General features: G+C 34.8%; 2 protein-coding genes across 3 annotated transcripts in view; both read left to right on the top strand.

The window, feature by feature from the left end:
* The first annotated feature begins 4,543 nt into the window (after positions 1-4,543).
* LOC306852081 (uncharacterized protein) lies at positions 4,544-7,485 on the top strand. The gene is made up of 8 exons (XM_079388699.1): positions 4,544-4,697; positions 5,031-5,105; positions 5,258-5,323; positions 5,411-5,473; positions 5,737-5,806; positions 6,073-6,522; positions 6,609-6,704; positions 6,818-7,485. Exons 2-8 carry the CDS (start codon positions 5,031-5,033, stop codon positions 7,219-7,221), a joined length of 1,224 nt encoding a protein of 407 aa, XP_079244825.1. The 5' UTR covers positions 4,544-4,697; the 3' UTR covers positions 7,222-7,485.
* A 1,578-nt stretch (positions 7,486-9,063) lies between these two features.
* Positions 9,064-15,295, top strand: part of LOC306852456 (unconventional myosin-Id-like) — a 66,615-nt gene continuing 60,383 nt past the window's right edge. For both annotated transcript variants that reach the window (XM_079389309.1, XM_079389310.1), the window contains exon 1: positions 9,064-9,527. In XM_079389309.1, the coding sequence (XP_079245435.1) occupies positions 9,433-9,527 (95 nt within the window). In that variant the 5' untranslated portion in view covers positions 9,064-9,432. The remainder of the gene's footprint in view (positions 9,528-15,295) is intronic.

Here is a 15,295-nt window from a genome sequence, read left to right as displayed (position 1 = left end):
CCTTTGAAGGAATAGCTCAACTGCTGAAAATGTAGCATTACATAATTTGCACCAATGGATCTTCTGCAGCGAATGGGTGCCGTCAGAATGAGAGTCGGGAACAGCTGATAACACCATCACAATAATTAACAAGTAATTAACACAATTTCAGTCCATCAATTAACATCTTGTGAAGCGAAAAGCTACATGTTTGTATCCATCAATACCAAAAATATGAGTCCTTTATACATAATATAGCTTTCTCCAGTGCAAACGTTGTCTTGTCTGAAATCAGGGGGAAAATATGCACAGAAATATGCACAGACAAACAATTATGTTGGTGGATTTTGATGAACGGGATGGACCTTTTCAATTGAGGAAACATTGTTATGGATTATGAACTGGTATTTTGGCCAAAAGGAATGGTTTAAAGTTAAATCTCCATAATAATGAATTTGTTTCATTATTCCTCCTTAATAATGGATCTGCTTTTCACTTTTCAAGATGTTAATGATGAACTGGAGTCGTGCCAATTACTTATGGATTATTCATTGTAATGTTTCTGTGAGCTGTTTGGACTCTCATTCTGATGGCACCCATTCACTGCAAAGGATCCATTGAGGGGGCAAGTGATGTAATGCTAAATATCTTTAAATCTGTCCCAATGAAGACATGTTGGATGACTCGAGGATGAGTAGATTTTCAAAGAATTTTTTTTTTTTTTTTTTTTTTTTTTTTTTTAGAGAAAGTCTGAATTGTACAGAGAGCAAAGATGACTGACAGGGGTGGATCGAGATTCTATACATTGGTGCTTTGCCCAATAAGGCAAAGGTTACATTTCATAGTAAACAACACAACACTTACAGTCAGAGATTACATGGAAAGTGAGGTCAATGGGCAACAATGAGAGGCATGAATGGAACAACAAGCCTGGTCAAAACAATGAACATAGCAAATCTGTCCTGCATAAAAATCCAAAATAGAGGTCAGATGTGCAGTGATAGAACAAAATTACTTTCTGCTGAATGTGAAAATAACATCAGGATAATTTTGTGTCCGCAGGGACTACTGTGTTTTTGATGGATTAACCTTCTCAAGAACTGCTTGATAAACAAGTGCTCCTCTTACAATATATCCCATACCATAAATCACATGCTGCTGTAAGTGGCACTCCATGTAAGGTTAGATGGATAGCTTGTTTACGTACTGGAGTCTCTGAAATGTTTCAGGCCTAGATAAACATTAAATCAACGTGATAACCTTTCCTTTATTTAATTATTTGTCATTTTTAAGCAATTATGGACGGCTCCTGCTCATAAATTAAGGTTTTGTTTTTTGTTTTTTTGTTTTACTTTCAAATAATAATAATAATAATAATTTACAGAAATAAGGATACTACAGCTTATCACTGAGATATAACTCATACTATTTTAGGTACTTAGTATGTACCCTTAAGTGTGGATGCCCCTTTCTGTCACACACACACACACACACACACACACAATTATGAAAAACTCCATTAAGACAAAAAAGCATAATTATGACAAGTAAAAATGTTCAACTTTTTCAGATTTTCTGTTTTTCCTATTTTCTACTGTCATAATTATTATAACTTTTATCTCATAATTTTCATCTTCTATTAATTATGTTTAGCTCATGACTTTTTACTTTTTGTTATGTAACTTTGTATCTTATAATTTGGACTTTTGTCATAATTAAGACATTTCATACTTTCCCACTTTTCTTTTTTATGTCCTAATAATGACATTTTATGTCATTATGTCATAATAATGACTTTTGATGTCATCATTTTGAATTTTGTCTCATACTTTCAAATATTATGGCTTGAGTGTCTCATAGTTTTGACTTTTTGTCAGAATTCTGTCCACACCAAAGCTACAACAATGATGCCACAGAGGAAAGATATTATTAGAATAAATTTCATAGCAATTTTTTCCCAGCTGATGAACAATAAAAACAGCCAGTCAGAAACTATACTTTAAAGTACTTGATATAATATGCTAAAACTATAAAATAATAAACAGAACCTATTGTCTATTGTTGTGGGTGCTAATATAGTTATATTTTTTGGTGTGAACAGGCCTTTGCTCACCTTCATGTCATTCTAAGCCTACAGTATATTACTTTCTTTCCTCTGTAAACCAAAAGAAGATATTTTGAAAAATGTCTCAAACGTTACTCAAATTTTCTTCTTTTAAAGAGAAAGTCAAACTGCTTTGGAACAACATGAAGGTGAGTAAAAAAAGACAATTTTCATTTTCTAATACTAATGTAAACTATTTGAAAATGCATGTGACCAATATTGCCTGCGAATATTTGTGCCCACAGCTTTTCTTTAATTGCTTTTTTTGCTTTATATACCCACACAGGTGCACAAGACTGCATGAGTATCTTAGCATTAAAAAGAAACTCAAACAGATGGCTTCCCTCCATAGAGCAGCTGTTAAAGACTGAACCCTCATGTGCAAGAATCTACAGAGATGTGCGAGAACAGCACTGAGCAACCATATGCAATTCCAGGAACCTCGATAGGAAAAGTACAGCCCTCAAAGCAGGCCATAAAGGATGGAGTGTACGTGTTTGTCTGCGGGTGAGTGGAGATGGAGGGGGCGTCGGGTGGGGTAGGGGTGAGTAATGTATGCAAACATATCACAGTTCACAACAGGCTGTAATCGGTTTGTCCAGGCGGCTGGTCTCATTCTGGCATGCCTGTCACTCCCCAGGGCTGTTTACTGATGTCTCCTGCTTATGTAAAAAGGCTGAGGCCTGTGCTTCACATCAAAACATGAACATTGTTTTCCTGGCTGGACTATTGTACTGACTGTCCTGGTCTTATCTAATCACACAATCGACTGCTCATTGCTCTGTTGACAGTGACAGTTGAAGTTACTGCCAAATGCTTTAATACATCACCAAACGAAGTGTGGCATGATTTTTACAGTTAAGGAATGAGAACGAAAGCACAATGTTCTGTTGACTGCATACTCTATACCATTAATATGCCCAGATGAGATAAGAGTGGATTGTGTTTATTTAAAAGAACTCTACACTCTCAAAATAAAACGTACAAAACTGTCACTAGGGTGGTATCCTTTCAGGAGGTATTTATATGTACACTTTAGCCACTAATATGTAATTTTAAGTTACTAATATCTACCTTTAAGATGCTAATATGTAACATTTAGTTAGCTTTTGTATATTAGAGAACTGCTGTATGAGTGGATTCTATTTTTCTGAGTGGTTCACTTAATGAGTTACCAGTGAAACTCATCACTCCCATTATATATATATATATATATATATATATATATATATATATATATATATATATATATATGCATATATACATAAAATGGAAAAAATAAATAAAATACAACAGAAAAAAAAAATTCTTAGCAAGACAATAATGTAATTTTTCACTTGTCTGTGATCCTTCCACAGTTAGATAAATTCACCAGAATATTTTTAATGATATCAAAGTGGATATTTATGCTACATGGTTATGCATTATCTCTACCAGGGGCCTGTTTCATAAAACAAGTTTTTCAAATAAGCCAGGTTTATTTAAGTTAGTTTGACTTATTGTCAATTGATTTGGTTCAAAATAAGGTAAACTTGTTTTATGAAACGGGCCCCAGATTTGTAATTTACAATTTCCTGTTCAGCAAAATAGTCAAACCCCAATGTTTTTAAAAGGTTAGAAGTCACCACCTAGTGGTGGCTTTTGGTGTTGCAGATACTTATTATTATTTCAAGATATTACTGCATCCTTCCCCCAGACACTGACAGTCATTTCTATTAGTCAAAGCAAGCGCATCTTTGGCTCACTGTGCATATTTTCCTTGGAGCTATTTCCTACTCACTATCATATATGCTTTATTATTACTCGTTAAATCTTCCTCTATGGGCGTATTTCTCCCAGCTGGTGATTTTGAACCCGGTTTTTAAATGTGAAAGTAATCTCATAGTAATCTAATATTCATTTGTGAACATCAGACAGCAACGCAGAATAGATTTAAAGTGTTATTTAAGATAATATGTTAAACATAATGCATGTTTGTGCAAAAAGGAGTACTTTTCCTTGTCACTATTCTGCTGATAATGCAAGAATAGTTTTTTGCTCTAACCATTGTCTTGACATGTGGTTTCTGAATGATACTTGCAAAGGCATAATTCTAACTGTCAAATAACTTGTTAAATTGCAATGTGAGTGTAAGTAATGTTTGGCTTGATAATTCATAACTAAAACCTGGTCAGTCATAAAAAGCTAATTAACTTTTCCAAAAGTTCAAAATACAAAATACTGACCTAGCCTTGACCTTCTTTGCATTCAACACTTTATCTTCTTTTTGTTTGTTTATTTTTATTTTTGTTTTACATTGACAGTCTAGTTTGACTCGTGCAGCTTATTTCAGTGGTATTTTGCCTGCGCATATATGCAAATACATTTTTGTGCCAATTTTTTTTGCTGACCTCATGAGCTCAAAACCTGCTTGTGGCTATTTTTCATGTGCATGTTAGCACCTTATTTGTGAAGAGTGTCACCAGTCTCATGTAAGAAAACATTGGTGTGAAAGTCAAACCAGCAACTTCCTTTTGCATGGCAGTAGTGTCCACCCATAATCTGGTGCAGTATATAAACTCTATTCGATACAGCTGACTTGCATAACGCATAGAGATCTGCTCTTTGTGAAAAGGTAAGCTTAAAATGTTTATAATTTCTAAAATTAAATAAATAAATAAAAAGATCACGTATAAAATCAAATCACTTACAGTAAGCATCAGTAACCTACAGTATCTGAAAATCTCAAGAGTTTGTCTTTTTGATTAAGGACCAAAGAGTAAATCCATTATATAGATAGATAGATAGATAGATAGATAGATAGATAGATAGATAGATAGATAGATAGATAGATAGATAGATAGATAGATAGATAGATAGATAGATAGATAGATAGATAGATAGATAGATAGATAGATAGATAATACAAAGTCTAATGAAGTTTTTTTTTTTTTACTCTCAACTTTAGATGCTTTCCTTATGTGTTCAAGTGTTTACCATGCTGGTTGTCTGTGCAGCCGACACTGCGAACAGAGATATTTCAGTAAGCATTGATTTGGTTAATATAATAATCTTATAAGAAAATAAGACCAACATTTTAAAATATTTTTACATTACAACTATAGTTACATTTGTACAGTAATTGTGCAAATAACTTAATATAAAATAACAATATTTCGTTGTACTGTTTTCCAGTATACATTTAGAGCTTGGAATATGGTTGATCAGCCTTTGCAGGAGCAACTTGCTGTTGTGTATAAGGTAGTGGTGAATTTAAAAATGCTTTTGAGTGCTAGTCATTTCAGTTTCTAATATGAATGTTGTATTTTTTCCTCTGTATTTAATTAGGAGATGGAAAGCTTGAAACATGAACAAGCAGTAATGAAACAAAAGCAAGAAGCCTTGAGCCAGGTAAAATGAAAGCTGATAATGAAAGATGCTTTGCTAGTAAGAAAGAAAGAAAAAAAGAAAGAAATTCTAATCAGACCCGCTAAATCATATTGGACATACAAAAAGATTTAAGCATGCTGTTGTTAAAAATTAAATGTATAATGAATATATATGCAGATTAATTGTGCCATTATCTCAAAGTCAAAATATGGCCCAGTCTATCTAAATGTATTATATTGTGAGACAAACAATTTTCTTCAGAAACTACGATTGTTTTGTTGCAGGCATTACCAAACTGTTCACAAAAGCCTATTGATACAGATGTGGAGATGAATTTGACATCACTACAAACAGGTAAGTTAAAATAAAAAAAGAATTCCTGTATGCTTTAAATGTATTTATTATTATTATTATTATTAAATGTTATAATTACATTTAAAATGATTACAGTTATTTACTATTATAAAATTGTTCAATAGGTAAACGATTGAAAATGTTTATCAGTTAATTCATTTGAAGAGTTTGGACAAAGCTAATTCATTAATACTATCCAGTGCATATCCAGTATTTTTTTTTTTTAATGTATGCAAAAAAGGGCTATTTATGTCTGTCTTTGATAGGCAGCAGCCATTTGCTGTATACCCTCACCCAGGATGGAGATGGAGATGAAGGCTCTGGTGAGGATGAGAGTGACCAACCCTCTGACCCCTGCAATCACTATATCGCGCTGGACCAACCCTGGAGAGCCACAAACTACACCACCAAGAATGTTGCTTGTGACCGTCGTGTCCAGTGGAAGGGTTGGTACCGTCTCTTCTACCGTGGGAAACCCATCCAGATGCCTGAGAGGTGCGTGAAGAAAGAAATGTGTGGCACGCACGCTCCGCTTTGGCTCGTCGGTGGTCATCCCCGGATACGAGACGGAGTGGTCACCCGAAAGGTGTGTGGAAACTGGAAAAACAACTGCTGTTTGTTCAAATCTCATCCCATTCAAGTGAAAGCATGTAGGGGAAACTACTACGTCTACAAGTTTGTCAAACCGACAGCTTGCCATATGGCATATTGTGCAGGTAAGATACGATGCACATATATTTTCAGAAAAATTTGAGGATAGTCTATTTATATATAAGGTATTGACTGCACACCATCCTTTCAGATATTAACACACTTGTCTGTGGAAAGTGCAGAAAATCTGAGTCTTGCATCAGCAGAGACAAAATCACCTGGATGTGTAAGAAAAACAAAAGTAGAGGTGAGTCATTTCTCCTTCTCATCAGTCACACTATGAAAATTCAGTTTGCATTATTAAAATGATCTGCCTTTTAAGGAAAATAATGCAGCATTTCCTTTCCTTGTGGTGTGTAGTGAAAGCAAACGTCCATTTTTTTGTCACCTACCCGGCCAGCATCTCAGGAAAAGTAAACAGGATTATGTACAGGAAAGTGTATGTGAATCAAGGAGGGGCTTTCAGCACTCGCACCGGGATATTCAGAGCTCCGGTTTCTGGCGTTTATCAGTTCTTCTTTTCCACACAGACTGGGGGCAGTGGGGCAACTGATCTATGGCTGGTTGTAAATAATTACTGGGTGGCTGTGTCCCATAGCAATGTTCAGGCCTCCAGCTCGGTTGGAAATCTGTCTACGTACATGACGACTCTGCGCAAGGGTGCTACGGTTTATGTGACCCATAACCGTGGCCGCTCTTGGGCCAATAATGCATCCAACACCATAGTTTTTGGGGGTTCATTGCTTATGGTGAGAAAAATCTAAGGAAATGTAAAATCATCTGAGGCAAAATTCTGAACATTTATAGTTTAATTTTAGAGACCAATTTAATAGTACCATCTAGTCAGTTTGATTTACATATAATATACAATGGTAAACCATGTTCTGCTAGTTCTGTTAATTCATTGCTTTATTTTTAAACATGTGTCTTGCTGAGAGATTTATTTTAAATGCAAATACCCTTAACATTTTCTAAGTGATTTTTTTCTATAAAAATTACTGTGCCATAAAACTTCTGAATTTAAGACTAAACAGCAACTTTTTGTCATTATTATATATATATATATATATATATATATATATATATATATATATATATATATATATATATATATATATATATATTATAATACTAGTGTAAAAGAAAACAATATTTGTTCCCTTGCTGAAAGATATATTTCAAATGAAAATGCTGTTTTCTTCTATAAAAAATGCCATGAAGCACTTTGTCTTGTATATATGTACAATTTGTAATTATATTTAAATTAGCATTTTGTATTTGTAAGCAATATTGTTCAACAAATATTGATTTTATAATATTATATATATATATATATATATATATATATATATATATATATATATATATATATATATATAATTAAAATATTGTATAGTAATAATGGCAATAATATGTAATACAATATTGTTTAATTAGATTTAAATATATATATATATATATATATATATATATATATAATTTTATTTCTTAACAAATATTGTTTGTAAATATTTTTAACAAATATTGTTTTCTTTTACACTATTATTATTATGTAGTAGATAACTATTATGCTAAACTATTATAACTTTTAGGAATAATATTGTCCCAGTCTCCTAGAGACACAGGTGGGGGCAGCAGAGTCATCCTGTTGTGTTCTCAGGGAGGATGTCACTTGGCCACAGATAGCTGAACAGAGAAACCTGAAGCCATCTTCTCATTAAACTTAAACACCTTCTTGTGTCTTAAGGTCACTACAGACACGTTGACAGCACGTGCCAGCCCAAAATCATGAAAGAAACCAAATATTGTTTTTTATTAATGTTTTAGCAGACAAAAAATAAATAAATAAATAAATAAATTCCACCACTATTGTGCTTACCTGTACATTTGGTTTTGGGTAGTTCTATTTTCATATTTGTTGTATTTGCTGCACTACAGTAATACAGTTCACTCAAATGGGATGGTATCCATTTCCTTATATGGCCAGAGGACAGACGGACATTCCATGGATATTCAGAAACTCACTGATGATGACTAATAGTAGTCTAAAAAGAATGCTAACTATGCTCAATTCAGATGTGACCATCTCCTTCAAATTACTGATATTATAATGCTAACTAGGCCTATGTCAAATCATTTAACGTTTACTCCTTTCTTAGACTATGCTAGTATGTGATGTATGTTACAAGAACATATATTTTTTTAAATTGTGAATTAGCAATCCAGTGAGGTTACTCTTTTTTCACTTGTGAATTTCCAAAGTGTACATATTATTTACAGTACTTATTCCTTTGCTAGTAGTCACCATCCAAAAAGCGACACGTTGCTTCCACTATTAGGCTACTGATAAGAAATGCACATTTTCGCTATGATTTTTGATTTGAGTTTCAGCGATTCACTATTCACGACTAGCTTGAATTTAATTGGATTACGTAATAAAAATAAGTATGCTACTAGGTTTAAGTAGATGTGAATACTGTCGACCCGACGCTAAATGTGTCCACCTTTGTAAGTTTATCATTTATGTTTAGAGGTAAGCTTTAGCTCGCGCCCTCGGGGGAGGGGCTTGCGCGAGACGGGCAGGATACTGAAGCCACAGTGTGTTTAGTCGAGACGAGTGTAGCTCGTGGAAAAAGGGATGAGAGGCGCGACGCTCGATGTAGCGGACTATCACTCAAACACCGGGAGGCTCGTAAAGTTGTGTGAAGTTTTCAGGCGACCAAAGAGTGTGTAGCTTTAGGCATTTCGATCTTTGAGAAGACGACAACTTATAGTTAACAAACAATGCTTGTTGCTATATTCCTTTAACAATAACATGAAAAGAAGCCGACGAATAGTGCGCTAGGCAAATGTAAACAAATTCATGGAGATGCATTATCCCTTCTGTTTGATGTTGTCGAATTGACTTGTGTATTCGTAGGATATTCAACAGTTAGCTTTACGTTTTTGCATTCTTATATTACTAACGCGTTAATATGGCAGAACACGAAAGTTTGGAGTTCGGCAAGGCGGACTTTGTTCTTCTGGACAATGTGTCTTTGGAAGAGTTTATGGCCAACCTCAAACTCAGGTAAGATAATTCACCTACTGGGATAACTTGCCTTGTGCTTTGGTACGGGACAGGTATCATAATGGTACTTGTATTCTGTATTTTTGCTTTGGATTTTGAAGTCGAATCTGAATTATATTAAGAAGAATAAGAAGAAAAAACCCCCCTCTTCTTCAATTCTGCCTAAACTATGATTAAACTATCTATCTATCTATCTATCTATCTATCTATCTATCTATCTATCTATCTATCTATCTATCTATCTACACACACACACACACACACATCAAGAGGTGATGCAAGTTAGTGTTACACCTAGTTACATAATGTTTATTTTTCTGAACTGAACTCATACTGTGAGCTAGTAACTAATAATAGGCTACAAATCTGAATCATCCTCATTGCATAATGCTTTATTAGCTTGGATCTATACTGTGGTCAGGTGGAGGAGTTATTCAAAACATCTTGAAGAATGAAACATAGTAATTGACTCATATTTTAGATCATACATAATACATCTGGAGTAAACTAGCCTTACGTTTTTCAGGTCAAGGGAACAATGAATTACACATCTCTTGTCAACATTAAAGGAATTCACGGCATTGTTGTGTTTGTTGTGTCTATAGCTTCATACATCTGGCTGCACCTGCTGAACCAGAGTGCTGTATGACAGGCTCAGAGGTGTGTTGACCATGGTAACACTCCCCTCTGATTGGCCTTATTGTTCAAACAAGTTTGCAGTGGATATCCTGCTATTGTGTTTTATGATTTTGGCGATGTGGATCACATTTCCTCATCAGCACACTGTAAATAAATGACTTGATGTCTCTGATAAAATGAAGGTCAATGTAGTTTGAGAATTCAGAACTTTTTGTTTATGGTTAATATAACAATGCCATAAAATCAATTGAGCTTCTCTGTTTTAATATTGGAAAATAGTATTACAATTTTCTATAATATATTTAAAAATATAATTAATTCCCGTGATAGCAAAGCTTTCAGCAGCCATTACTCTGGTCTTTAGTGTCACATGACATGATCCTTTAGAAATCATCCTAATATTTGATGCTTAAGAAACATTTGGTATTATTATCAATGTTGAAAATAGTTGTGCTGTTTAATATTTATTTTTAGAAACCGTAATTTTTCTAAACCATTTTTCAGGATTCTTTGATGGATAAAAAGTTCAAAAGAATTTATTTGAAATATAAATCTTTTGCAATATTCTAAATGTCTTTGCTGAAATATTCTAAATGCAGCCTTGCTGAATAAAATTAATTTCTTTAAAAATCTGATATAACACCAAACACCATATTGATGCAGATAAACAACTTGGCCATTAATTAGCAACAGGAGATGCTTACTGGTTCCACTGACTCAAAAAGCACAGGGTGTCTGTTTTTCCCACCTCTCAGCCATGGCCTGATTTTCTCCCTGGCTGGGAGATGGCGTGTGCAGTTTGTTATTTGCAGAGGGTGTGACCAGGCCAGCTTCCTGCTTCTTCAGTCTCCACATCTGTGTCTGGGGCTTCAGCTGGAAGAGTAGCAGCTATGTGATGCCAGATCACATCCTGTGCCCTCTGGAATGATAAAGAAGAGTGCTGCTGAACTTGAAGTCACTTTTTATATGATGCCTTTTGAAGGCCGTTTGCTTTGAATTCAGGAAGACCATATGTGATGTCAAAGCAAAACTTTGGTTAAAATCGTTTGGATAATATGTACATTTTATCCAGTAAAATAAGCTTGGTTTACAGTCAGCCAGGGTTTGCTCTGCCAAAGAATCTCCTAAATATAACAAAATTGAAATGCAGCCTTTATTTGCAAAGCTATGACAGAATGTTAAAGTAAAAGATTTAAAGCAAGTTGTCAGTTTGTTTAGTTGTGAGTGTTTAAGCTCTTTACAGTGGGGTGTCAAAGTTAAACAAGTGTCAGGACCGCTGACGCATACTGTACATTGTAGCGTGATTTGAACTCAGCCCATGACTGTGTTTACACAACGTCATTTTTTTAAGCAAGAGTTTGTGTGGGCATTCTGAAATAACAGCTTAATTTGATGTGCGCTGAGGGCTTGACTTTATATGGCAGTGTTGTTTTGTCTACCCCTAGGATCTTGGGGAATTTTTGGCAATCCTCTGCACATTTCCAAAAACAATTACAAGTTCTGCCCGAGACCATGTTCCAAATTCTTCCAGACACTGGCTCTGATACTGCAGATGAAATAGCTGATAATCAGTATGCCGTGGCAGAGCCTTCCAGCTTTCATGTGTCATTCAGACGAAAGTCAAGTCTAAAAAAGTCTTCAAAAACTAGTAATTTTCATAGTTCGAGCTTGTGGTACTAGCTATATACTTTATGTACTTTATAGTTAAATCTTTCCTTGATAGTCTTTCACTTTGCTTAGATGATGAGTTTAACCTTTCACTCTTGTGTAGTGGCTAGAAGTGACAGGAAGAAAGGGCTCAGGAGGAGAGTATTGGCAACTTATGAGGCCTCACTGCTCTTCCTATTGACATTTTCCTGTACTAGAGATGTAACCTTTGACCCTCACTGTTCTTTAAGCCACTTGCAGGTAGTGTAATGGGCTTGATTGTTCCAAACTCATTGTGTTGGGTGTTCTAAAAGTGAGAAACGGAAGAAAAGACCAATTAATTGAATGTGTATTATTGTATCTTGCAGTGGTTCTCAACTTGCGTGTCATGCTGGTCACAGAGAGCAGGGAGAGAAACAATGCTGAATGCAAATAATTAAATGCAGCTAACCATAATTATGCATATTTCAGGTGGCAGAATATATTAGGCTTATACCTTTGAAAGAGAGGAGAGGAGAACCCTCATATTTTGTATATATATACACGCTACTGTTTAAACATTCTGTTCAGTACCAATTTTTAATGTCGTTGAAAGAAGTCACTTATGTGCACAAAGGTATCATGAAACCGTTATGTTGTGATATTATTACAGTTTTCTTTTCAGCAGCCATTACTCCAGTCTTCAGGATTACATGATCCATTTTCAAAATCGTTCTATGATGATTTTGTGCTCAAGTAAATTTTCTTATTATTATCAGTGTGGAAATCAGTTGTGATGCTTAATGTTTTTGTGAAAACCATGCATTTTTCAGGAATCTTTGATTAATAGAAAGTATAAAAGGACATAATTAATTTGTCCATTTGTCCTTCATTCAATATTCAATCTTTCATTCAACCTTTTTTTAGAGTCTTCACTGTCCGTTTTGTCCAGTTTAATGCATCCTTCCCAAATAAAAGTATTAATTTCTTTAAAATATTCCTGACCCCAAAATATTTGGGTACAGTGTATACAGTATATATATCTCTCTCTTGGTAAAATGATAATATTTGGGTATTTTGTTTCTTTCTGGTCCCACTTATAACAATACACTTCTTGCTAAATAAGCATATGAATAATTCTGCATATTGCTGTGGAGTTCATGGCGATATTAATTTCATATTTAATTTTAAGGACTTTATTGTTAACTTTTGCCACTGGAAGTAAAATGTAAAATCTGCATCTTGAAGCAAAAGCAGTCGAGAACCACAGTTTCAATATATCTAGCTAGTCATCTGTTTTTCTGGTTTATAGTCACGGGGGTCAATTTCTCTCCTTTTTCTAAGAATAATTACACATCTAGTGCAAATGATTGCTTAAAAATTGACGTGCTGTGTTGTGTGGTCATAGAATGGAATGAGGGAAACTTTTAAAGCAGTAAATCTGTGCCATTTCCTCACAGCTTTTTATCAGGGTCTTTGTTGAGCAAAATCAGCCAGATGATAAACGTATGTAGGGGCCTAAGGTTAGGTTTAAAGAGCACTACAGGAAATCGTGAAAATTGAGCCCATATGCTTCTTTCTGTTTCATATTTACAGTATGGCGCCACTGGACAAATAGCCAATAAACTGGATGGTTTGTTGGTTAAACATAAACTCTGGCAAGAAAATGAATTCTGGCCTCTTTGAATGAAATTAACTTTTTATAAGTCCTTATGGGGAAGATCACAAAGACACATTTGTAATAGTGGTGTTTAAATTTGATCTTCCTGTCGTAGTTATATCTTGAGGATTTCAGTTGAAGCTGTTGGCCGAATAAGCCTAAGCCTCTCCCATATCAACAGTATAAAAGCTCAATTGTTGCCTTAACAGCAGGGCCACGTGGAGTCAAGCTGTGACACATGGCAACCCGTTTCCCATCCTGCACAGCGAACTGCACAGGGATCAAAGTCCTTACAGAGCTCAGGTGTACTGCTCAGAGCCAGAAACAAGGTCAAAGGTTTTATTTCCCTATCCTGTAAGGATAGATGGAGCAGCAGAGATATGATTTGGCCTGTAAGGAAAACTGATAAATTTGATAAATCTTTTTATGGTTAGTGCCTTATGTGTATATTTAGGTACTTTGACCAGCACTGCTTATTTTTAAAGGTCCACAGTGTGAGAGATGAAGAAAGAATGCCACTGCAAAAATACTTTCTATATAAATGTTACAAGCCCAAAGGATTTGTCCTGTGATTTTATAATAGATCTTGATTCTTGACCAAATGCATGGTACATCTTGTCCTGATTTGTGTTCCATGCTTGCTTGCAGCTATGGATTCTTGTGTGGTCAGATCTTTTTTTATCAATAAAATCACAGACAGTACTCCCAGTAGATGTGATTTTTATCTTTTCGGTTGCAAAAATCGTATTGATATGCAATACAGCTACATATGCTTCTGTCTACTTGAATAGTGAAAAATTGAAATATCCTGTTTTCCAAGATTATGTTGCAATAATATTTGTCAAATCAGCAAAACTTGCCACTGCATTTTTGAATGTTATGATTCAGACCATTCTTCTACAACTTGTATTTTTAAAACTACTGAATTGGTTCTATTTTATTTTATTTTATTTTTTATTTTATTTTATTTAATGTTTTTGTTTTGGTAATTTACTTTAGGGTTCAGCTCTATCCCTGTTGCTTTGGAGGAATGTTCCCTATTTTTGTTTAGAATAACATCTCAGATCTTATCTCTTCTAATCACTCTCCTACTGAACCTTGTTATTTCCTAAGATATGAAAAAAATTAAATGTGCTGAGAACACACCCTTGGGCTTACTTTCTGTTCTTTTATTAGAACAGATTTGGAGAAATTTAGCATGACATCACTTGCTCACCAGTGGCTCTTCTGCAGTGAATGGGTGCCGTCAGAAAGGAGAGTCCAATCAGCTGATAAAGACATCACAGTATAATCAACAAGAAATCCAGCCCATCAGTTAACATCTTGTGTAATGAAAAGCTGTGTATTTGTAATAAATCCATCTTTAAGACGTTTGACATTGCATCCTGCTAAAATACCAGTTCTCTATCTATAATATAGCTTGAAGCGAAATTAAAACGCCTTTAAAAAATTATTTGTTTCTTATAAACACATAGCTTTTTGCTTCACATGCTGTTAATTGTTGTGGATTACTGTGATGTTTTCATCAGCTGTTTGAACTTTAATTCTGACGCCACCCATTCACGGTCAAAGGATCAAATTTGGCCCTTAAAAGACTGCTTTAAAGTTTGATGGCTTCAAAAAACAGCCTGATTTTCTCTCACTCACCAGCAAAGAAAAGGGCCTGTCTGCCCTCAAGAATTTCCATTCAACCCCCTGTAATCTGAAACGTATCACCGGCCTTACATAAACAAGGCTGTTGCTTTTTTGGCCTTTTTTCCCCCAGAATAAGCTTCAAGCTCCACAGACGTCTCATTTGTGGACTGTGTGCCTTGGCTGGCGGTCACTGATACCACTAAGCATG

The sequence above is a fragment of the Barbus barbus genome, assembly GCF_936440315.1.
Source record: "Barbus barbus genome assembly, chromosome: 32".
Taxonomy (NCBI): domain Eukaryota; kingdom Metazoa; phylum Chordata; class Actinopteri; order Cypriniformes; family Cyprinidae; genus Barbus; species Barbus barbus.
The sequence above is the reverse complement of the archived record's forward strand: the minus strand, read 5'-3'. Positions and strand labels throughout refer to the sequence as shown.